Source organism: Mytilus californianus, unplaced genomic scaffold (assembly GCF_021869535.1).
Source record: "Mytilus californianus isolate M0D057914Y unplaced genomic scaffold, xbMytCali1.0.p SCAF_8, whole genome shotgun sequence".
Lineage (NCBI taxonomy): Eukaryota > Metazoa > Mollusca > Bivalvia > Mytilida > Mytilidae > Mytilus > Mytilus californianus.
Genome location: NW_026262734.1, coordinates 45748002 through 45773587, shown reverse-complemented (window position 1 = coordinate 45773587; position 25586 = coordinate 45748002). Strand labels below are relative to the sequence as shown.

At 31.4% G+C, this 25586-nt stretch overlaps 1 protein-coding gene across 1 annotated transcript; it reads right to left on the bottom strand.

The window, feature by feature from the left end:
* Positions 1-5034: 5034 nt before the first annotated feature.
* LOC127710829 (malate dehydrogenase, mitochondrial-like) lies at positions 5035-24907 on the bottom strand. The gene is made up of 8 exons (XM_052216791.1): positions 24801-24907; positions 18973-19273; positions 18273-18382; positions 15750-15875; positions 15146-15250; positions 14117-14188; positions 11885-12037; positions 5035-9315 (listed from the first exon to the last, which is right to left on the bottom strand). The coding sequence occupies exons 1-8, from the start codon at positions 24870-24872 to the stop codon at positions 9187-9189; spliced, it is 1068 nt and encodes a 355-aa protein (XP_052072751.1). The 5' UTR covers positions 24873-24907; the 3' UTR covers positions 5035-9186.
* Between the last annotated feature and the right edge of the window lie 679 nt (positions 24908-25586).

Genomic DNA, 25586 nt, shown 5'->3' with positions numbered 1-25586 from the left:
GATCTTAGACAAGTTCTTTTTATTGAATCTCTTAAAATTGATGAACATATTAATAGTTTCACAGATTGTCAGAAAATGGTATTTTTATTTTAGAAACATGATATTATAAGATTATGTGCCAAAACCGGTAATTTTATTCTGAAAAGACGCCGAGAAGTTTTATATTGTAAATAATAATTGAATAATTATGTTGTATAATTTTACCATTCATGTTTAATATTTATTAATGTACATACATGTTGTTATCGTCTCTCATAAATCTGTACAGATTGGCTTATTTATACAAAATGGATCTTTTATAAATGTATTGTGTAATTTTATATATAAGGTGAGACGTAAATAAAATATTGAATTGAATTGAATTGAATTGTAATATAAGCATAATCAACATAATTGTTTTATACTGCATAATCATCCGCATTCAATTAAGGTGATAAATTGATTTGAATTAAAATATTTTATATTAAAATAATATTACATTTCTATATAAAATCTTAATATAAATTTAAACAAATATTCAAATAAATGTCTCATCTTATGAAAATTAAATATTCAAATATTCGTCAAAGGCCATCTTTTTTACAGTCCTCCTTTTATATCAATATAAAATTTACAATTCATATTTATCTTTATTTTTATTCCTTATAAACATTTTTTATGTTGGGGCCGAATCGACTTTAAATATGGGGCCAGATCGACTTGGGACGGATCGACATGAAAGCTGAGAAGATATGTCACAAATGTAGTAAAAGAGGACATTTCAATAAAATGGGCAAAAGCTCAGTTACACAAGCCAAATTCTAACCGCAAAAGAAAAATGAATAATGGAGGGTTCACAGAGTCGAGGAAAGCGATTTATAGTAACGGACCATACTATCGATGTAGCAAACCTAAGAAATGCTATATTTACTTATTTTATACTTATTTAAAAGAAAATTGGGGCAATCACCAAAGGACTTTCTGGCTGCAAAAACAACAAATAAAGCAAAACCAACAATATTAAAAGATCCTCCTTAAAGAATAATGGTAAACTAATTAATAAAAGAATTATATTACTTAAATGAAAAGCCTCAATAATACACCAGGAATATTACCGAATCTAAAGTACACAAGGAATATCAATATCAATATATACTGAAACTAACTATTACAGAAAACAGTTTAGAAAAGTTAATCAAAAGTGTTTTGATTAGATAGATACTAGCCCTAGTAATGGACTTCCGATAGTATACCGTGATGACAGAACACTTAAAGAATGCACAATCGCAGTAACACCAGGCTTTGTCATAAGCTTTCAATAATTAACATATTCTTGGATACTACCAGAAGACTTGACATCATATGCAAATATCTCCTGTATGAAAATTATAGTCGAGTTAGCGTTAATGTACCATGTAAACTTCTTGAACGCATTATATACCTCCTTGGTATCTGCACAATCTTTTTACATATCTTGAATCATTTCGAAAGGCCGAAAGGCATGGGAAACTTACATCACTAAATCATTGTTTTAGATCTACATATTCGTGCATGCGAAACCCAATAAAGAATAAACTTAAATGACTTCACGAAAGCATTTGCCTTTTACTGACATTGTAATTATTGATTTCTTCAAAGCTTTCGACAGGGTTGAACACTAGAAACTACTGTTCTAAATGGGAAAGTATGGAAATCGAGAATAAGTTAACAACTTGCTAAATATACTCGAGACAGAGGAAATACCGGTTGAATCTCCGAGTTTCTCAAAGAAAGTACTAAGGCCACTACTCTTTCTTATATCATATAGACCTCACTTATTTCACAAAATCATCCACACGACTGTTACATAGAGCCATAAAGACAGCTAAAAAACTTGGAAGAATTGAGTAGATCTGAAAAAATCCTTACAAATATATGTATGGGAAAAGCTGGGGAATGAGGTTAAACATATGCTTTATCTTCAGCCTTAAAAAACAAAAGCCAAAAGATTTAACAGTCTGAATTGATACGTTATCCAAGGTCAAAATAACCCATACCTAGGCTCAAATTTCAGAGGATTGTCTTAGATGGACCACCAACAGATCAAAAACATCAATAAAGGCAAACATAATGTTTTGCTTTCTGAGAAGGAACATACTGTACTGCTCTCAGGAAAACAAGAAAACAGTATATATTTCACTAGTAAGATCATCTATGGAGTATGGAGTATGGAATATCAAAACATAATGAGTTCACTACAGTGCAAAGAGCACCAAACAAACTAGAGGGATACAAGGATAAGTAAGAAAACTCTTCACAATCGACTTTAAAACAAGAGAGAACAGCACATTTATATAAAAAAATAAACAGGATTTAGCCCTAAAAAAAGAGATCATCTTATCAATTAATCCTGAGCAATGCTAATAAGATTTAATTAAACCATTGAATACACCCACAATCACAGGTGATTACTAAAGTAAATAACCTATGTATATGTAAGAGAATGATAATCCCTTTCTTCATGAATAAGTACGAGCTTTAGCGAGTACTTATCATGAAGTAAGGGATTATCATTCTCTTACAAACTTAGAATATTGTAAAGTGCTCAAGGCTCAAATGATCTATTCAAAAATTAGTTTCATTGTCAGTGCAATGTTTATAATTGATGCATGACTTCCTTTTTCTGCATGTCATTTATGGATTAGTTTTAGTGATGTGAGGACTATCTTATCATTTGGGAAATATTTAAAAAAAAAATGCGTTATAGATACTAGGTGACACAACAGTAGAAAGAAATGGTAGGAATTGTATGTTTCCTGATTGTGAGTATGAATGTAAATCATGTAATATTTTAGTAAGGAATTCTCCTTTTTTTTATTTACAGTTTATATCAATTAATACATTTGAGTTACAACTAAATTTTATTTCACAGCCAATAAATTGGTCCGGCTTTTTACATCAAATACTGTTTCATTATGTCAGGGAAATGTTCAAAAATAATGCCCTTAAAAGTTTTTAATATGTTCAAAATTAAATTCCTGTTTTTTTATCGGAAAACATGTATTGGAAATAACTATTCTCCCCAACCGCTGATCAAGTAAGCAAAGTTTTGGAAAGCTAAAGATTTAGTTTATTTTTTATCTGAAAGATTTTTTTTCTTCTTTTTTTTTGCATTGCTTTGGTATTGATTGTTTAATTTTATAGTAATTTGAAGTTATTAATATTTTCATAATAAAATTCACGGTTCCAATTTTACTGCACCAGTAAACTTCAACCAGAGACATATAATACAATTTATTATATGTCTCTGCTTCAACTTATTTTGAGATTTTTGTTTGTTTCACAATTCAACTTTTAGTCAGTTTCAATCACTTTGTGATAAATCCTTTCAATCTGATAAATGTGCTTCGGGGCAGTTGTAACTCATTTATAGAAACTCTTTGTTTTGAACTGTAAATAGACCCAAATAATAGTACAATCCCTTACTAAGAACATGATTTACATTCATTCTTCACAATTAAGAGGCATCCAATCCTACAATTTCATTGGTCGAGAGTACTTTGCTATATTCTAAGAATTGTTAATCATTGTAAAAACACCATCAAGAGTCTGATAAATACTGGTAATCATGATATTCGTGAATGATGATCATTTTAGAGAATTTAATCATGTTCTTATTCATACCACTGGGTTGATATCTCTGCTGGTGGACTATTAGTTCCAGAGGGTATCACCATCCCAATATCCATTACTTAGATACTTGCATGAAAATACGAATATTGTTTGATTGAAAATTGCTGTTATCACATTTGTCAGAATCATTTAAGATCATGGAATATATCTTCCTCATGCAATGCTCTGATTCCTAACCAAGATTTGGCTATACTCTAGCTCCTTTTGGTTTGATCAGCTCTTCAAAGTTTGTTGAGTATGTGGTTTTTCAAACACTTTGGCCTCAAGCATCACTGGAGACATTTATTGTCTAAATGCGCAATCTGGTGTATTAAAATTGGTACCGTTAATGTTTTACTTAACCACTGGGTATATACCTCTGCTGGTAGATAGCTAGTCCCTGAGGGTATCACCAGCCCAATATCCATTACTTAGATACTTGCATGAAAATACGGATATTGATTGAAATTTGCTGTTATGCAATTTGGGAAGACATTTCAAATTAATGAATATATTTCCTTCTTGAAGAAAATGTTTGAAGGGCTGACTCATGCTATTGATAAGGGCGAATATCTAAACGAAAACGACGAAAAGAGCTACAAACACATAATCTGTACCTACAAGGCAACACGTATTGTAGAAATTTTGAGCAGTTGAGGCAACAGTACTCAGTAGTTTACCCATGTTCAAATCTCATAAAGACATTTAGAGCATACAATCAAAGTAAAAAAAAACCCTGAGGGAATTGCATGAACTCGAATAGCAACAAGACCTGTTGCGTCAACAGGGTAAGCTTCAAGGCAAAACCGAAAAAAGTCAGAATATCGGAATGTCAAAATCAGGAATAGGACACAATCGGCTAATTTTTAGATCAGAAGACTATAGTGATACAGATCCAAAACCACGAAAGCATGTCGCAAGTGAGTTGAGACATACATAAACACATTGAATAGATCAACCAATTCATGATAGTGAAGTTTAAAACTTATGTTGTATCTATTTCAGTCATTCTTCCTCATAACTCTGTTTGATCAGTTTAAATCATTAAATAGTACACATCAAAATTTTAAAAATAAATGTTTTTTTGAGTTATTGTCGACTGTGCATGTGGGATGTTTTAAGGTTGTCAACCAAGACCTTTGAAATGACATATGAACTGATAAGTCACCAGTAAAAAATTATGATAGAGGTACTAGATGTTAGTGACTGGACTCTAATTGTATAAGTAATGTAAATAAAATTTGTAACTATTATACTGACATTTTATGTCCCAGATAAAATCGAAAGTGATAGGACTTACAACAGGATTGTTTAGTGATATTTCAATGTTTTCTGTTACAAAGGGTTAGATGTTATCCTCTGCTTTTGAAAACCTGTCATCAGATAAAAATTAACAAACAACAGTACAAAAACCATATTTAATATGGCAGTCCATTCCCAAAAATACTAATATCACCACTTTATAAAATAATAAAATATATAAATACTTCTTGCACCAATAATTGCCTATATAATAGAAAATAAATATTTCTTTCAATAATCATTCACTTTCACAATAACAAACTATTATGGAGAAAATAGTTTTTTGGTATACATTTTTTTCAATCATTTGAGCAAAATCAGAAACAATATTTCTTCCATCAAGTAGCTTTAAATTTACCCTGACAAATGCAGCACAAAACAACAAATGATTAAAACATCATTCTTTCAGGCAAATGAAATTCAAAAACAGTCTATGATTATAAAAAGAGAATGTCTCCAAATGGGAAAAGTTCCATTTTGTAATTACAGAACCATTTTACAGGAAAAAGTATTTTAGTTGGTCAGATGTGTCTAATTTTATTGTACTAGTTTGATACTAATGATGCCATTATGACAACATTACTTGTATATAGCCTTGAAAATTTTATTTAAATCAATTTTCATCAATATCTTAAAGTATTTTGATATGCAAAACATACAGAATCTATGACTACAAATGTGGTCTCATACACCTAACTTACAAATGTGGTCTCATACACCTAACTGTCTCTTGAGCCTAATAAAATAAAAGGACATTGATATTAGTTTTTAAATGTTGGTCATTATATAAACTGCAATGATTGGATAAAGGCTAAAACCAATCACTGTATGCATAAAAAATCTGCTTAAGGTGGAAAGGGAGTATAAAAATACTTTGTCAAATGTAGTATATATTGTGATATGTTCAACGATATAATAAAAGTGCCATGTGTTTGTTTTCAAGCTACAGATGGTGACAAAATGACACATTTTGTATGGATTATAATGAAAAAAAGCATAAAATGTGAAGAATTGAAGAAAACCTAAACGATAGTTCTAATATGCTTTCAGAATATTAAAAGAAAAAATTCATGAGGGGTTCTGTGACACCCTGTGTCTAACCTGCGATTGCTACTGTCCGTGTAAAAATGTAATTTTGACTTAAAAAGTGAGTCCATTTATCAGTAAATTTACAGAGTTTAAAAGAAAATGCAAACTTTTTCTTTAGATGCTATTTCATGGTCTTGAAGATTATCATCTATCCAGGTGTCATAACAATCCATGAAAGTTTACAAATTTATCATGTGAAAAGTTTAATCCCAGACTGTCTGTAAATGTAAACTGTAGAAAACTAAGTCCATCTATCAGAAAATACTCAAAATAAAAACAATATATTTTCAAAATTTTGCTTCAAACAGTATCTCTTAATCATTAAAAAGCTTCTCCCAAAGTTTCATAAAGTTCTATGAAGGTTTGATAAAGAAATTGATATGTAAAAAAACTTTAACCCCAGACTGTATCTTTTTGTTAAATGTAAAATTAACTAAATCCATTTATCAGTAAAATACAGAAAAATGAAAAATATATTTTCATAATTTTTCTCTGATTACTGTCTTTTGGTAACAACCAAGCTTCTGTCCAAATTTCATAAAAATTCCATGTACGTTTGACAAAGTTATTGATGTCTAAAACAACTTTTACACAGACTGAACCTAAATGTTGGATCTGTATGTCTCCCTTTCGCAAAATAAAATTCGCAGGCTCCACAAAAATGGGGTCACCATATGTTTTTCCCACTATAACAAAAAACAGAAATATTTCTTATAAGATTCCATTTTAAAGTGTACTATTTCTGAGTTACCTCCCCTTAATGTGCGACATTAAAAAAATTTAAATCGGGCAAAAATATTCCACTTTTGTAAAAAAAACAACGATTTATTATAACTATAAATCACATAAATTTGTGCATTTAAATGAAAATTCATCTTTATTAGATTGTAGCCCTGCATTGAAATTTGTTGACTTAATTAAAAATCTAAACCTATTGTGTTCTGCTATTTTGCAGTCGAACCCATACCACCTTAACAACAGGAGTGCAGGCTCAAAAGAAATGGTGGGGGTTGCATGGTTGGTAATTTTTTTTAGTTTAAAACTAAAACTGAAGAATTATGCAATATAAATCATGAGACCTTCTCTAGATCTTATAACACATGCTTATTTTACAAACAGAAGTGAATACCAAATGTACACCTGAACTACCGGTATGTTCAAAGTTAACACATGTTCTGACAAAATCTATTCAGTCAAAAACTGTCTTTTAAAGAATTGTTTGGCAGAGAATAATGATGGATGTTTTTTTTTTCAAAAGCATATACCAGTAGATCATATAAAGGCATTAGAAAAGGAATTGTTTTGTAAAATTATTAATGATATAAAAAAAATATTGAGACAAAATGTTTGCAAAAATTTAGGCATTAAAAGACAGGTATTTTTGATTTTCTCAATGTATACATCACTAAAGACTAATTTTAGTGGTACTATAACAAATAAAATAAATGCACCACTCTGCAAAAAAAAGGTCCATTGTTTTTGGCACTTATTCAGAAATGTATAGAACTATAATCTTTAAAATTAGTCCAAACAAAACCTTTATTTGAAGAAACAGATCACTTAAAAAATCTAATATACATCAATTACCACTTTTCTTCATGATTAGAATATAGAATACAATGACATTTTTGCTCCAATTTTATCCCCAATTTTCTGCTGTCTTACTTTCATGTTTTTCCACATTTATTTCGAACCACATTCACATTGATTGCAGTTAATTTTTTGCAAATGAGCTCCCCATCCCCCTTTCCACTCACCAAGTTCCCCTTTTTAAAAGGTTTCAAGACACATATCAATGCTAAATGCACCACAAAAACAAAAATCTGATTACATATCTTGTTTAAATATATAAATCAAGATATTTTATACCAGTATTTGATACAACATGGATTGAATAAGTATAAACAATAATAAAACAAAGTAAATCACTGTATAAGAGGTAAAGTAGCTGTCATGATACAAAATGTGTTACAAAAACATGAAATCAAATAAATGCACCAAAAAAACTTCTTGAAAAAAAGACCAACCTGAAAGTTATCAGATAGTGTTTATATTTAGATTTTGCACTATCTTGACTCGATAAATATGTCACAATGAAAGTAAAAGTACAAAATATACGATACTTCTGTAGCTGTTCTTGGATTGCATAATTCATTATTATTCATGGATTATTTATATATGCAAAAACATATAATACTACTTTTTAGTTGTTTTGTTGGAAGCAAATGATAAACGTTAAATTCTACATGTATCTTCCACATAGTTAAATGATATCACAGTAAATGTTATAAAGATTAATTACAGTTGTCATATTTATGGTCCAGAGTTCGATGATTTGAAGTTGGAGAGGTCTCATGTATAAACCATCAACAAAAGAGGACAGCAATGAAAATTCAATTGAAGTATAATTGAATAGTACATTGAAAGTAGACAACATGTACACCTTACAATATTTTAGAAAAACCAATTAAATACTTATTTGCTCTTAAATACATCACAGTTTCCTTTATCATTTTGATGAAATTTGCCAGATTTTAGTCAGAGGGAAAGAAGAATCTGTGTGTATTTACAAATTATAAATAAAAAAAAGTGTCTGAATTCATTTGGAATATTGCACAGGAAACTTTTGACATTGTCAAGTCCTTAAATATACCAGCAGTTGCAAGTATTTATTTACCTAGTTATAAGTGTCAATTATGTTTTAGGAAGTAAAGTATTCCTTAGAAACAATAAAATAATTCGTTGTTTAGAGCAACCCAGCATAAAACTTTTCCAGTGGTAGTCAGCTACATATAATAATCCCTGAAAAATCTTTTATAATACCTGCTTTATGAAATGAACTAAAAATCTCATTTCAAAATTTTGTCCCTGAAAAATCTGATAGCCCAGTCAAAATTTTGGGAGATAGGACTACTTGATCCTGTAAACTTTATCATTTTCATATCTACTCTGATTATTGCTAATTCAGTTTATTTACTAATGATTATGGCTAATTCAGTTTATTTATAAAATTAAATAACTTTCCCAACTGTACATCTTAAAAAAAAAAGCATAAGTGAATATATTTTGTTTACCGAAAAAACATCACAGATAATGGCACAATAAGGCACAACCACTGCATAGTTATGATATATCATACATTAAACAGTATTCTATTTGGTTCAATTATGATTTATTAGCATAATCTATTCCTTTCTGAATATTTCTGGTTAATTCAGGTATGGCTGCCTTCACCAGTTCTGTCTCAAACTCATCCAAATTCGACAAACCAAGATTTTTTACTATTCCTTCATCCTGAAAAAAAGCATTTCTACTTTAAAATTTGTCCTTTAAATGAAATTTTTTTTCATGTTTTAAACCTCTTCCTTGCAATACAAAAATCTTCCCTTTTTTTTTAAAGTTTGTCCTTATTAAAGCTTTCAATGAAATCCTTTAGTGGATATTGAAAAAGAACTTTCAGATTTTCTAATCAAAACTAAATTATAAAAGTTTCATATAAAACAAAAATGTATATCTTTTATTTGATTTTTTTAAAGGAAAGGCAGTAAAACAATGCTGTTTGATGATTTTGTTTCTAATGTATCAACCACATGCATATATTTTTACTCCCAGTAACAGTGGTATGGTCATCTAGGCTGCTTTTGTTTCATCAGACTTTTATCAAAACTTTATACTTATTCCTAGTAATGCAAGTGTTGTCATATAAGCTCCTTGTGTTTCCTTAGAACTTATAAACACTATAGTTACACAGGTTTTGTCATATAAGCTGTGTGTGTCTCATTAGAAATTATACACACGCTATGCAGTATTACTTACTAACAGTAAAATAAAAACACTACTGTCCTACCATTTATTGTGATTGCACTGCATAATCCTTACCTTCACATTATCAAAGACTATTTTTTATGATGGTATTCAACATTGTTTTCACCAGAAAGGTTTGCCGTGGAGTTTCACGTTCAGTTTATTTACAAATTTTTCAGACCACTCAAAACTTTTGTTCAATTAGAGGGTAAGTCAAGAGAAATATTCTATTGCAGACGATAGGCTATTAAAAAGGGTGGAAAACTGTATCACATAAATGACACAAATATTACCAGAGAGTAACGTATGTCATGTAAATACAGTTAATTCAAAAATTATTGTGTGCATTTAAGTATTATTGCAATGTTTGAAGAATAGCTGAATTGCAAATTAATTATTGCTATTTCAAGAAAATCTGCATATAGATATATGTAACAGATATCAGAATGCGAATTACTATTATTGCGATACTCACCCATTCCCATTAATCCAAATAATGAAAACCATGCAATCATTTCTGAATTGACAGTAAAGGATCCTCACAGAAACCAAGATGGTAGGTTTACAATAGAAAACAGTTTCGAAAAATGTGAAGGTAAGGATTATACAGTACAATCACAATAAATTGTAGGTCAGTAGTGTTTTTTTAGATCATTTTAGGTTCTGCAAAGTCAAAAACGTCATCTCAAAAGAACACAATGGATAATTCAAAAATATTTGATCAAAAACCGGATGCCAATTTTACATTGTGGTGACTATATACTTACTCCCAGTAACAGTGATGTTAAAATCCCATAAACTTACTCCTAGTATCAGTGGTGTTGTCAAGTAAGCTGCATTTATTATCAGACATTAAATTCCCCATATACTTATACTCCTAGTAATAGTGGTGTTGTCAAGTAAGCTGCATTTATCATCTGATGTTAAATTCCACACATACTTACTCCCTGTTACAGTGGTGTTGTAATTTAAGCTGCTTTAGTTTCATCAGACTTTATCTTACCCTACATTTACTCCCAGTAACTGTGATGTTGTAATGCAAACTGCTTTAGATTCATCAGACTTTATATTCCCCAATACTTACCCCCAGTAACAGTGGTGTTGACAAGTAAGCTGCTGTTGTTTACTCTGACTTTACATTCCCCAATTCTTAGCCCCAGTAACAATGGTGTTGACAAGTAAGCTGCTGTTGTTTCCTCTGACTTTACATTCCCAATACTTACCCCTAGTAACAGTGGTGTTGACAAGTAAGCTGCTGTTGTTTCCATTGACTTTACATTCACCAATACTTACTCCCAGTAACAGTGGTGTTAACAAGTAAGCTGCTATTGTTTCCTCTGACCTTACATTCCCAATACTTACCCCCAGTAACAGTGGTATTGAAAGGTAAGCTGCTGTTGTTTCCTCTGACTCTACATTCCCCTATACTTACCCCAAGTAACAGTGGTGTTGACAGGTAAGCTGCTGTTGTTTCCTCTGACTTAACATTCCCTAATACTTACCACAAGTGACAGTGGTGTCAACAAGTAAGCTGCTGTTGTTTCCTCTGACTTAACATTCCCCAATACTTACCCCCAGTAACAGTGGTGTTGACAAGAAAGCTGCTGTTGTTTCCTCTGAATTTACATTCCCAATACTTACCCCCAGTAACAGTGGTGTTGACAGGTAAGCTGCTGTTGTTTCCTCTGACTTAACATTTCCTAATACTTACCCCAAGTGACAGTGGTGTCAACAAGTAAGCTGCTGTTGTTTCCTCTGACTTAACATTCCCCAATACTTACCCCCAGTAACAATGGTGTTGACAAGATAGCTGCTGTTGTTTCCTCTGACTTAACATTTCCCAATACTTACCCCCAGTAACATTGGTGTTGAAAGGTAAGCTGCTGTTGTTTCCTCTGACTTTACTTTCCCCAATACCTACCCCCAGTAACAGTGGTGTTGAAAGGTAAGCTGCTGTTGTTTCGTCTGACTTTACATCCCCAATACTTACCCCAGTAACAATGGTGTTGACAAGTAAGCTGCTGGTGTTTCATCAGAATATACATTCCCCAATACTTACCCCTAGTAACAGTGGTGTTGACAGGTAAGCTGCTGTTGTTTCATCTGACTTTACATATGCACTTTCTACCTGTCCCTCCTCTCCATCTATAGCTGCTAACAGGGAAAGTGTAAACTTGGAGGCAGCATGTGCCATAGACAAAGTTGCTGAACCCTGTTAAATTTAAGCTTTAAATAAAATACTGTTATCCAATTTAAAAGAATATATATATAACACTTTAGTCTTCTTTTTTTTAATATTTACATTATACTCCTATTTCTATATTAGCAAAGTGTTGCAAAAATACCTTTTAATACAATTAGAACATTTTTTAGGAGATTTTAGTGATATTTTTGTAGATCTACAAGTTTTTCAAAAGTTCACCTTGTATGAAAAAAATTGTTTGACTGCATTTTCATTCATTTCTACCCTGCATAAAACAAGGTCTAGATTGTATTGGGCAGGATTCTTCTTTAATATAGATAATTCAGAGAAAGCAGAAAGTATAATTCAAATCATACAAGCACTTTTGAACACTGACAGCACCAAACCCTAGATGAAACCAGAAGTTTAACATACTGTTTTAACTATAAAATATAACTGATAGCAAAATTTGTAACATTCATAAACTTTGAAGTAGTTTCCATTAATTGACAACCCTGCATACCAAAGTATCCACTTCAGGAGACTGTTTTGAAAGTAACCACAATGTTGTTGGTTCATCTCATGGAGTTCTAATTCATAGAGAATTTATAATGATAAGCTTCCATACACAACTGCTGTGGCAACTTTTATTCTTGTAGATTGTACAATTGTGTCTTCTGTACTTCAAATACAACAATTCCTTTCACATAATGGAAATATTGTGAAAGTACTTTTATTCGTGGGGTACCAATTTTCGTGGTTTTCGTGGAATGCTTTATCCACTAATTTAAGTTTCCAACGAATATAATAACTTTTGTCTAATTTAAAATCAAAACATGGAAAGATCCCCATGTAATTTTGACTACATGGATATGGGCATATAATATAGAGAATACATCAACTATCAGAAATGCACTATGAACTATTTTTACAACTTCAGACAGGATTTTACCCATTTAATCTTTTAAAATCCTAAACCTATAACTCTCATGAAAAAATAGTTTTAATCGATGAAAGTCAGACTTCCGGTGATGATATGCGACCATGGAGTGTTCATTTTACCTCCATAATTTTCATACGAAAAAAAAAAAATTATATTGGGCTTGCTTTTCTATTTCATAAGAATTAATTCCACAATTCAAAGTACATATGTCACATTTTTATGTAACCGTTTTCTTTAAGTGACATGTTTATTGCCCAATTAACACCTTTGATGATTGGTAATCTGTTGATCAATCGATCTCGGGTTAATCAGTGTCATAACTTATGATTACACGTGTGCAACAATTGAAATGTTTACTTTGCAATTTCCTTTGATCGAGACAATTTGTAAACATAGATAAATCAGTTTTTTCCAAAAGCAATTATTTCATAAAAAAAATGATGAATGTTTTCAGTAATGAAATACGATGAAGTAAGTGAAAATGAACACCTTATTTTGCATTGTCCAACAAATTATTATAAAACAACATATGACTATTCTCAAAAATCTTTGTTTTGGGATGGTTTCAAATTCTTCACACTATTTTTTTTCTTCAGAAAAGTAAAATCTACAAATTTAGAACCCATGAACATGTAACTTTTGATCACACCATGAAAATTGATACCCATGAATAAAAGTACTTTGAAAGTAAAAGGATATGGTTCGTCTCACAGTAAGGCTTTCAAGACGGAGCAAAAGCTGTATCGTATGCCCTTAAGGGAAATTCTATGCTTAATGTCAATCAAGCTACATCTGTCCATTGAAGAACACAGCTGCAGGGTTATATCAACATATTACATATTATATCTGTCAAAGAAATCTAACAAATACTATCATAAATCATCAAACAAAATCCCTTTAAAATACACATACAATATATACATACAGGCACCAGTATATTTGTTAGATAACTTGACAGGAAATTATGTATGAATAGGGTGCGTAATTGGGTGGACTGCATAGATATTTCATTAAACAAACTGGTCTAAAGTATGACAATGAAGTGGCACACATCAGAGAGATTGCCTCAAGAAAGTACATCATAACTGTAAAAATATAAGAGTATACACCTCAAGCTCAGGGAAACTAATTGTGAAGTGATACAAGTATTTTTAAAGTTTACTTACAGTCCCAGCCTTTGTCTCTAAAATCTCTGTATCCGCAGTTTGTAGTTTATGTATTATTTTCTTTCTGCTTTCCTGAAAAGACAAGTAAAACTGTCAGCTACTGCTCACTAATGATAGCCCAGCTTTAAGAAATCAGTAAACAGGAAGTTGATGAGGGATGAATCTGAAAACACTTCACATGGTCAAGCATGTTTAAATGAAGTCTGATAAATTTCAGAAGGCTCTTAATTGTATGTTTTTCATGGCACGGTTGGACGTAGGGGTGAACGGACTGACTGACAGACAGAGGTCAAGATGGTACAGGTTCTATCAGATTGTAAACACAGCAATGATAAAAATAATGCCAAGTAATTATAAATACTAACAGGAGTTAACACTCAGATGTCACAGAAAAGTAGAAAGAGAATTTGAAATCAAGAAAACTTTTAAGCCTTTAAGATTTATGGACAGATGGCAAGCATCTTCCCCAAATCAAACGTTTTTAAGAAATCATTACAGGTACTGAAGATTCAACTGACAGTGGTTTGGAGGCAATAAGTTTGTGTACATGTTAGATGGATTGATTGATTGGTGTTGTTTAACACCACTTAAAGCACTTTTGGCTATTTTGTGTCAACCAGTTTTTGTTGGCGGAAGTAGCTGGAATGCCCAGAGAGAACCACAGACCTTCAGCAGGAAGAGTGACAATGTGTGGGACTTTGTCCAAAAAAGATGTCTGTAAATTCAGAAATTATTGCGTGCATTTATAATTGCGATTTTGTCATTTTAGACTAAAATACGATTTAAATTTTTGCGATATTGAGAAAAATCCTGTTTAATTCATATACAAAATTTCAAAATGCGAGTTTAAATTATTGCGATTATAACCCTTTCGCATTTTTCGCAATAATAAAAACATCGCAATAATTTCTGAATTTACAGTAATTCAGACACACTCCATCCGTGAAAATTTAAGTTATTGACATCAGCTTCATAGTTTCCATAGATATCAATCAGATGAACTAAGTGACAATAATTACTGGTACTTACCTGTGATAAATCTACAGGAGGTATAGTTTGTGATATTAAAGGTACAATAGTAATACCACTATTTCCTCCGACAACTGGTACCACTAGTTTGGCGACATTGCATCCCTGAAAATTAAGCTCATGTATAAACATCCATATGGACCTAAATTTATATATTATCTACCTCTCAACATTAATAATTCAAACATTTTTTTTAAATACATTCACAATGATTTTGTATGATATTTAAACCTATACAAATATGACAAACAAAATAACTCTTTGATTATTTACTTTTTAAAAACTGATATTTTGACCCAAACTGCATATGTACGTGGTAAAAATATCTCTTCTTTACTAGGCCTAGGTTCACTGCAAAAGTCTATTAACAAAAGTGATCTCCAAATAGATTAACTGCATAAATTTACTTTTATTATCTTAATTTACTGAAAAAAATCTTCCTGAGCAGTGATGTGTATATAGGTAGACATGTTTTGTTATGTTTTAAACTTTTGATTTGTTTAACAAAGAATTTTATTTTATAAATTGCAAGTTCTTTGTAATCAAAGAACCATAGTAAGCCAGGTTACAACACTTCATGCCAGGTTAGCTAAAAAGTCATTACCACTGCTTCTGCCACAAATGCTTTTGCCCTGGTTAAGTTTAATGATGTTATTCCAAACAAACGTCTCTCATCAAATACACCCTTCTTCTTTAAAACTTCAGCAGCAAGAGGCAATGTTGAATTTACCTAAAACATGTCAATTCATCGTTTCAAGGTAATATTATTTTATATAGCAATCAAGAATGAGAATTGTCCTTTAATTATTTTTCTTCATATCTTTGTTGTTAAGAAATCATTGCATCTTAAATGTTTTAAAATTAGTTTTTGTTTAAATTTTAGTTTGTACTTTTAAGAATTTTGATGTTGACGAAAAAATTACTTGGCAGTCTCTTTAAATATTCACTACTTGTTTAAAAAAAAATTATTTAAAACTTGGTATTTGTTATATTTAAATAAAGAATGTGTCTATGGGACACATATGACACCCCTGCTTGCATGTAACGTTATAACGGGACATAATTAGAGAACTGTAAAAGTGATGCCACCAAAATTTGAGCTAGATCTGAGTTTTGAGGTTATGAGCATTGTGTATAAGTCTCATAACATTTGGTTTAGGCAAACTGAAGTAAGAGAACGGAAACGAAAAATTCAGTAATTTTACCATATATAAAGGAGCATAACTCTAGAACAGTATAAGTGATGCCACCTTATTCAAACTTATTCTGAGTTTTGTGGTAATAGGCATTGTGTATAAGTTTCATAACATTTGGTTGAGGCAAACTAAAGTATGAAAATGAAAACGAAAATTCAGCAATTTTTCCCTCTGTAAAGGGGCATAACTCTAGAACGGTAAAAGTGACGCCACCCAAATTCAAACTTGATCTGTGTTTTGTGGTAATAAGCATTGTGTATAAGTTTCATAACATTTGGTTGAGGCACACTAAAATTAGAGGATAGAAACTAATTTTGGGACATACTTAAGGACGTACAGATGTACAGACAGACAAGGGTAACATTCAAGCCCCCTCCACTGCGACAGGGGCATAAACAGTTTATTGATATTAACAAACGTCCTTCAACAATGGACAACTGTCTAAATTATATATATCAAGCTCTAAACCGGCCCGAGCAAGAAAGTTGTGAATAAAAGCTGCAGAGACAATCAACAATCTTTCATTGACACCTAATTTCAAAAATGACAAAATCATTAAGATAGAACAGTTGACCTTCTTACTTCATCTTGGATAAAGAACATAATCACATACCAATGTGAAACAAATTTTTGAAATTTGTAGCCTCCAATTTTTTTAATGTGAATTAACTAAGATGTGGGGTATATAAGACAGCAACCAACAACACAAAAAAATAATATAAGACGTCTAGGGGTCAACATCTGGTTTTTAACTTGTTCACTGATAAGTGATTTGCAAATAACAACAATTTACTGGTTTCATTTATGCAAGCAACATTTTTCTTTGTTTGGTATAATCAAATATGTCAATAACAAATCAGCATGAAAGTGCAATAGTGTTAGAGAAGATAGCCATTTTTGTCCCATTATGGATCTGAGATAGGTTTTAACCCGTTTTAGTTGCAATTGCAGCTGTTGGTGGCATCGTAAGAAGTATTTGAAGAATACAGTACTTATTACAATTCTTTGTTTTGTCATTTCCAATGTTTCCCATAGTTGATCTGGTATCTTTGAGGGATAAATATTCCAACGAGCAGCCCATCTTTGGATCTCGAGAGGCTCATAGGCTTGATATATTCATGTACATGATGTAAACAACTGATCTTTGCGTTTTCACTCTTTAATATCTTGTGGAATTTGTAGCTGGGCAAGAAACCTTTCCTCTGAATTAACCAATCGATCTCTAAGTACGTTTAGAAGAAGGTCTAAAAACTGATGTAACTGATGGTGAAATATGGAAGTCAGTGTATTATTATTAGTACAAAAGGTATCAACAAATAAATTGTATTTATCGATTCTCTCTCCCTCTTTCTCAATCATTCTTTAATAAAAAAATCTTTCAACATTTTTTTTCTTTCTTTTTTGTTTGCGCATACAAGTGCATCAATAGTAGCTACACCACTCATTTATACTCCCACATCTCTTTTTATTGATATATCAAATTGATATGTTAAGGTGATACAATATTGCTTGTTTCACCTGAGAAGTGCCTACCTTTTCCATATTATTTCACTATCCCATTTCAAAATTTCTTAAAACTAAGTAACCAAGAGGGTCCTTCATAGATTTATATGAGATTTATCAGTATTTTTCAACTTCAATGATAAGTGCAAACAATGCTACATTGATATAAAACTAAAATCTGTTTTATAAATCTTGCTTGAAGCAAAAACCAATGATTTCTTGCACACTAGGCTGCTCCTCTCATAAGGAGAGTAATGGTGATTGATTGATTGTTGATTGGTTGACGTTCAGTGTCAAATAATAATTAGTATAAATGATGAAATAAATGTTGATTTCTGAATAAAAATTGGTACATGCTGTTACTACTATAACTTTGAATTCCTGTTTTCAGCTCTTGACTTACATCATGTTACATTTATTGTACTTACAGGGTTGGTAATGATACAGATCATTGCTTTTGGACAGAAATCTCCAATGGCTGACACTAAATCTCTGACAATTCCAGCATTTGTGTTGAACTGTTCATCCTCAGTCATACCTATTTAAAAGAGAAAACAATCTGTTTCTGATTATCAAACAAGGATATGTAGAGAAACAGGACCCTGGGCAGTTTTGGGAAATTTTTGCGAGATTTTCAATCAAATTGGGGAAAACAACAAATATACCAGATGTGAGTTTTTAGTGTGTATAGTTCATTAGAAATGATCCTTTTGGTGAAAATAACAATAACAGAAACATTTTTAAAAATATTTTATTTTAGTATCAAAATACCAGACTTTTTAAAGGGCGCATGTGATAAGAAATTACTGCCTTTTTCACCTTCAAAGTGAAGAGCGTAGTTTCGGTTAGCATAATTTCTGGATTTATTTTTGTTTGAAATTTTGAGATGGTCTGGGAATTTTTCCTTCCAAAATTGGGAAAAATTTAGGGGTTCTGGCATTGGGAAGGGGTCCGAATAATGGACTCTGTGGAATGCTAGAAAAATCCATGACATGAAATGACTACAATGAATAATGGAGCAGGAACTAATTACTTCATTCCCAGTTTTTGGTATAGTTTTGTTGCTAAGCTTTAAGATTAGTTTTTTATGTAGTGTTTTGCTGATTATTGCATAATCATTTAATTTACCTGGTTTTCTAGGGATTCCTGCTGTTATTAGTACAACATCAGATTTTGTAAGACAGGGCCCCAGCTGTTCAGTGCCTAGGTAACCAGTTACAACAGTTTTTGTATCTATGTGACTCAAGTCTGCAGCAACACCTGGTGTGTGATCAATATCGTACAAACATAGCTTGCCGACTTTGGAGGAACTTTTCAGTAGAAGAGACAATGGTTGAGATACAGCACCACCTGCTCCCAGTACTGTGACTTTATGTGGTGGATGGTGGACAGGATGTTGATGATGGGAATGATTGTGATTATTTTTCACCTGTAAAATTCAAATAACATTACTGAGAGGTGATGATGTAGATTGAAGTTATGAGTTATCACTTGAAAGATTCAAACACCATTATCATGATTACTGAGAGATGATGATGTGGTTTGGTTACTAGATATAATATTCCCACAGATTCAAATACAAATGGATGTAGGATAAGGGTTTTCACAAAAATACAGTGACAATGATATGATGAATCTTTTTTTTGATGTTCATTGTGGATAATGATTTTGTAACCTATAATATCTATTAAAAGGGGAATAAGCTACAATTTAGACAAAAAATTAAAATACAGTCAACTCTCGTTATCTCGAAGTCAGCCGGACCAGAGAAATATTTCGAGATACCCGTAGTTAAACTGAAGCGAAAAGCGGAAGTTTGACAGACAAAGGGACACAACACTTGCTTAGTTTAGTAAGGCAAAAATTAAGACTGGATGAATATGGGTAAGGGATCAATATAACATTTTATGTTTTCGTCTCTTATCTATTTCTTTTTACAGTTATTATTTTTTCCTGTGGTTTTTAGCCGAGAGAGTAATTTACAATCAATCTTAGTGTTATTTAAAGTTGACAAAATTGTTCTTTCTTGTATACAAGAGATTTTAGAAAATTTAGATTTCTTTTCATTTTCTATTAATTTCAATCCTTTTCGGCAAGAGAAAATACAAAAAGATTAAAGACTCCCATTGAGTAGTTTTGAGTTGATCACCAACGAAAGTCTTAATCCCTACTTCATACACAACCAAGCTCATTAGTGTATGATTAAGGTTAATTGTTTTTAAAGTATTTCAAATATTTTTGTTGCTTAATTCCTTCAGGTGTACCTTACCCTTGACAGGAACGAGGACCCAATTATTTCCCCCATTACTTCAATGCAATTTTATCAAAATTGAGGGACAGATTTTTTATTCCATATTATTAGTCTGCAAAATTTCAATTAATTTCTCATACTAGTAGACCCCTTCATGGTTTCTCAGAGAATTCTTGAAAGTTCATGACTGGCATTTAAGAGACCGATACTGTTTTGAGTATTAATAGGGTCATTTTATTAACTTCCTGGTTAAAATCGAAAATAAAATTTGGACCATTTATTCAGATAATCATCCACCCTATACCATTTGTATACATTTCAGAACCACTTAAAATTTAACAGAAGTTGAAAAATTAATGAATACCCTTTAGATATACTACAAATTTAAGCATCTTTACATAATTTTCATCCCGGTACAATAACCCATTTAAAAGATGGTAGATTTATTAAGGGACTTCATTCGTGGCTACTGGACTAGTATCCTGTAACTGGGATCCTATTCCAACAGTGTATCACTAATTATTTATCATGGTGATCAAAGACAATCTTAGGTATTTTAAAACACTCGTGGAAAAAGAATGTCATAAATCAATACAGTGGTCAGTGACAGGAAGTTTAATTACACGTGTATTGTCAGATTGACTCTTCAATCCATTTAAATCCCCAAGGTCATGTTTTAACATTTGTGTATTAGTTCGAGATAAATAATAAATTTTGAATGCCTTTGTGAAGATTGGGACCGAAATTTAGTTCGAGTCAACCGAAATTTTGACTCATCCAATTTCGACTCATCAGGAGTCAAAATACATATATTTAAGTTCGGGACCACGTGAAAACCTCAACTCATCCGTAATTTCTAGTCAACCGAGTTTTTAGACAAAGAGAGTTAACTGTATAATTATTTTTTTCAACTAAGTATTATAAGGGGATATAACTCAGATAATTTAGTTTTAAAATGGAATGTACGGTTAATATTCTATTTTGTATTATATGCTTCTGAAGGGTGCATTTAAGGTAGAAGTGTCCACTTGGGTCCTTATACCACTTTTCCCGAAAAAAATCCTTCAAAAATATGGCAATGATAAACTTCGTCTGTCATGTGATGACAATTATGAGAATGCCAGAAATGTTTTCTTCTATTTCAGAATTTTCCTCAAGCAACATACAGCAGCATGCTTTTATTTCCCCTAAATTTGTATCTTTGGATCGTATCGATCATTTCTCGTAAATTTGTACATATCTGAATACCACAATCTATTGTTTTTTTTTCTACTTATTTTTTTATTTTTCTTAATTTATACATGTTATATATAACAACTTTATATCTATGAATTTATGAGATAATAATAAATATTTTTGGTATGTCTAATGAGTTACAAGTTTCTATTTTTAGACTCAAATTTTCCCATTCCATCAATGTCATTCAGACTCTCTCTGGAATCTACATATAAAATTGAGATAACTCCAAAAACATTTATTTTTAGCAATAAGATTTGACCAAATCTAAAACCGATATGTGTATAAGAGAGGGGAAAGATACCAAAGGGACAATTATATTAAATTAACCCTTTACAGCAAGATAAATATTTCCAAAGGACTAAGAGAAGACGAAATAATTACAGTTGACATACTTGCATAGCTGTCAACTGACCCATATTCTGTGGGTTACACCCGAGAATTTACCCCTTCACACAGGATTTTTTAAAAACCCGCCGGGTATTCAAATAACCCTGGGTTTCAGAAAATGACCTGTTTTCACCCGTATTTCTGAGCAGTATTCTTTCTGGTATTTAGAAATCAAATATACTTTCGGTTTTCTCTGCGTTTTTCCTTTGAAAAGGTAAACAATTAAAATTAGAATTTGCTTATTGTACCATACCAATGACCGCTATCAAAACATTACATTTGATTGAAAAGTAACAATTTTGAGGATTGTTTGGTAATTGTACCCCAGAAAGTTGAAGCCAGTCAAGCTTGACATACAATTCTATGTCCTGATTAAAAGATTTGCCATTTACAAATATCAAATATCCTGTAAAAATCATTTTAAAACAATTTGAACCTTTTAATACATTTCTTTTGGAGAGAATAATTTCGTTATCACTTAAATGTAAATGCTATAAATCAAAATCCATATGCTCTAGATATTACACTGACTCCACTGAAAGGAAACACACTAACTTCTTTCTATTTATCTTCCTCCTGTGTATAGGAGCACATTAGCTATAATTGATTTCTAATTACATGTATAGCTGGGGTTTATGACATTCATTTATAAAAAGAAGTAAACTAGTTTGAATAAAAGCATTGCTTTAGAAAGATATTTAATTAATGATAAATATTTATATACTTAACAAATACGAAAGTGATTATTTTTAGGAAACTCAGTGGTGCATGTATATGTTATAGTAATAAAAAAAAACTCTCAATACTAATATTGGACCGAAAAAGTTTGTACGCATTATGACCTGACATTTTCTTCTTCAATGCAGGTGATGACCTGCATTTTCAGTTTCAGAGTTTGACAGGTATGCATACTTGGGAGGCCTGCTACAAATGATTCCGACAAGAAATGTAGGCATGTCATACAACATTGTGTAGATAAATCAATGTAGATTTACGGCGTAACAAGTTTTAGTGGGGTAGACAACCCATGAATCGAAATATAACGAAAGTTTGTGACCAATTGTCATTTTTCAAAAATGTGAATTTAGTACCTTGTGTTATATTAAGGTATATAGGCAAACATTTTTTTTTCAGAGACAAGGACATGTATATGCACTTGCCTCATATATATGTTGTTAGATCCCTATTTTTTTTCATTTTCCAAAAATATTTTATAAGAGATTTTTTCTCATATTTCATTTCAATGTAAATGTCATTTAAATTTCTTTTTAATCACACAATAATGCTTTTTCCCCTGTTTAATCCCTTCAAAATGTATCATGTTTTTTCCAGTATCGGGTCCGTTCGAGCCCAATACATGTTCGCACCCTACACATTCGAAACCCCACACGTTCGCCCCCTGGGTCCATTAGCACCCTTTTTTTTTTATTCAAAAACCTGATGAATTATAAGATGTCATAAAAAAAAATTCTTGAATTTTTAAATGAAATATTGTTTTAAATTGATTTGATGATTAATTATTATATGTTAATTATGTATGATTACTGTTAATATGTTGTTTACACAGCCAAACTTGGTGTTATTGTTATGTGTTTGAAAATCATGATTGTTGTTTTAACTAGCTTTGATGACTAACTCTGCATGTAGTTAGCATGAATTTAGCTTGGTATGAGTAAAAATTTGTAAGGGTTCTGCGGAACCCAGTGTTTCGCCTACTTATGCTGTTAATCGCAGGCTCAACAAAAATGAGGAAAAAAATTAATAAAAATATTCCTCTCTATACTATCTTTTGATTGTAAGTAGCTTCTGTCCAAGTTTGGTAAAAATCCAGGATAGTTTATGAATCTAATAAATGTTTTAAAAACTTAAACTGCAGACTGTATGTAATGTTAACTGGAAGAAAAACTAAGTCCATTTATAAGTAAAATACGGAAAAAATGGAACAAAATTTTAACAAAATTTCCTTCTAGATACTAGCTTTTAATCATAAACAAGCCACTGTCCAAGTTTGGTACAAATCTAGGATAGTTTAAGAAAGTTGTTAAAATTTTAAAAAACCTTAACCACAGAGTGAATGTAATGTAAACTGGAAGAAAAACTAAGTCCATTTATAAGTTAAATACGGATAAACTGGATTTTTTTTACAAAATTTACTTCTGGATACTATCTTATGATCATAAACAAGCTTCTGTCCAAGTTTGGTGCAAATCCAGGATAGTTTAAGAAAGTTGTTAAAATTTTAAAAACTTTAACCACAGAGTGAATGTAATGTTAACTGGTAGAAAAACTAAGTCCATTTATAAGTAAAATACGGAAAAAATGGAATTTTTTTTTTACAAAATTTACTTTTGAATATTATCTTTGATCATAAACAAGCTTCTGTCCAAGTTTGGTAGAAATCCAGGATAGTTTAAGAAAGTTATTAAAATTTCAAAAACTTTAACCACAGAGTGAATATTTGTGGACGCCGACGGAATGTAGGATCGCTATGTCTCGCTTTTTAGACAAAAGTCGAAGGCTCGCCAAAAACAATGAAAATTCAAAATGTTGTTGTTGAGTTTAATAGCGGTTTTGTATCTTAACATTAAAAAAATATTCAACAACAAACCTTTTTAGAAAGTCACTTTATTTTGAAACAATGGAATTTTTTTTTATAGCAATACACTAACCAAAACACAATCAAAAAAATATTCAACACAAAACATATCACTTTTTTTGAAACGATGAAAAAAAAATTATTATACCGATACAATAACCAATTAAAACACAATTGAAAAATTATTCAACACAAAAATCGTTTTTAGAAAGTCACGTCATTTTGAAACAATGAACAAAATAAATATTTATAGCAATAAACTAACCAAAAAAGATTGAAAAATTATTTAACACAGTAAAAATAAAAAAGGGTGCGAACGGACCAGGGTGTGAACGTGTAGGGGGCGGACGTGAAAAGGGGCGAGCGTGAATGGGAGCGAACGTGTTTTTGGGCGAACGGACCCAGGTTCGTTTTTTCCGGCACCCGTTACCTTTATCATACGCAAAGCATTGTATGGTTTGAGGTGTGGAGTTTTAAAATTACCTGAGATGATATAGAAAATGATTTCTGTAAAATTGTCCGTATGTCATTTGGTTTTGCAAGACGGCAAAACATTTTGATAGGCTAAAATTATGTAATCGGGAATCAGGGGATGCTTGATGTAGGGGACAGAAACAGACTCAATTTGTCTCACTATTGATGAGCCCAAACTGGTGACCAAAATCATTGACATATAATATAATTGTATATTATATGACTCTGGTGGCAAGGTTCCGGTGCAAAAAAAGTTGCATGCATTATGGGGTATCTGTAAAGTGCGAAACGAAATCGAAACGGAACGGAACAAAACAAAACTAAACGATACCTGGGAACAGTATATCTAATATATATCAATATATATATGTTCCTGACGATACAAACGAAATAGCGCAAAACGAAACGAAATGAAACGAAATGAATATTTATTTTATAATTTTAACTTAAATCTCGGCCAAATGTCTTACAATACAATATGTTTATGTGTTGCAAAGATTGCATGCATCTGAATTTCATTTTTTTTCGTTTGAACTAATCAAACAATCCACGTGACTTCCGGTCGGCATGGTCAAGATTTTTCTGCTCCTGCAAAAAGTCAAAAAAAGATAAGTTTTCTGTGTGTTTTTGTGAGTCAGTTGTCAAATAAGTCAAATATTTTCAGTAAATAAGCCATAAATAACTGTATATAAATGTAAATATGGATTAATTAGTGACGAATAGTGAAAAATCCTCTTTGAAAATTGTGCATTGACACTAGGCCTGTTGCCGCCATATTGGATTTTTTTTTTTTTT

What these genes read in the sequence shown, in the direction of transcription:
- LOC127710829 (XM_052216791.1), bottom strand. Translation starts at nt 24,872, where the DNA reads ATGTTTTGCCGTCTTGCAAAACCAAATGACATACGGACAATTTTACAG. An exon ending in CATTTGTGGCAGAAGCAGTG is followed by an intron (nt 15,251 to 15,749) that starts GTAATGACTTTT and finishes CTTAATTTTCAG; the next exon opens with GGATGCAATGTCGCCAAACT. An exon ending in TAGAGACAAAGGCTGGGACT is followed by an intron (nt 12,038 to 14,116) that starts GTAAGTAAACTT and finishes TAAATTTAACAG; the next exon opens with GGTTCAGCAACTTTGTCTAT.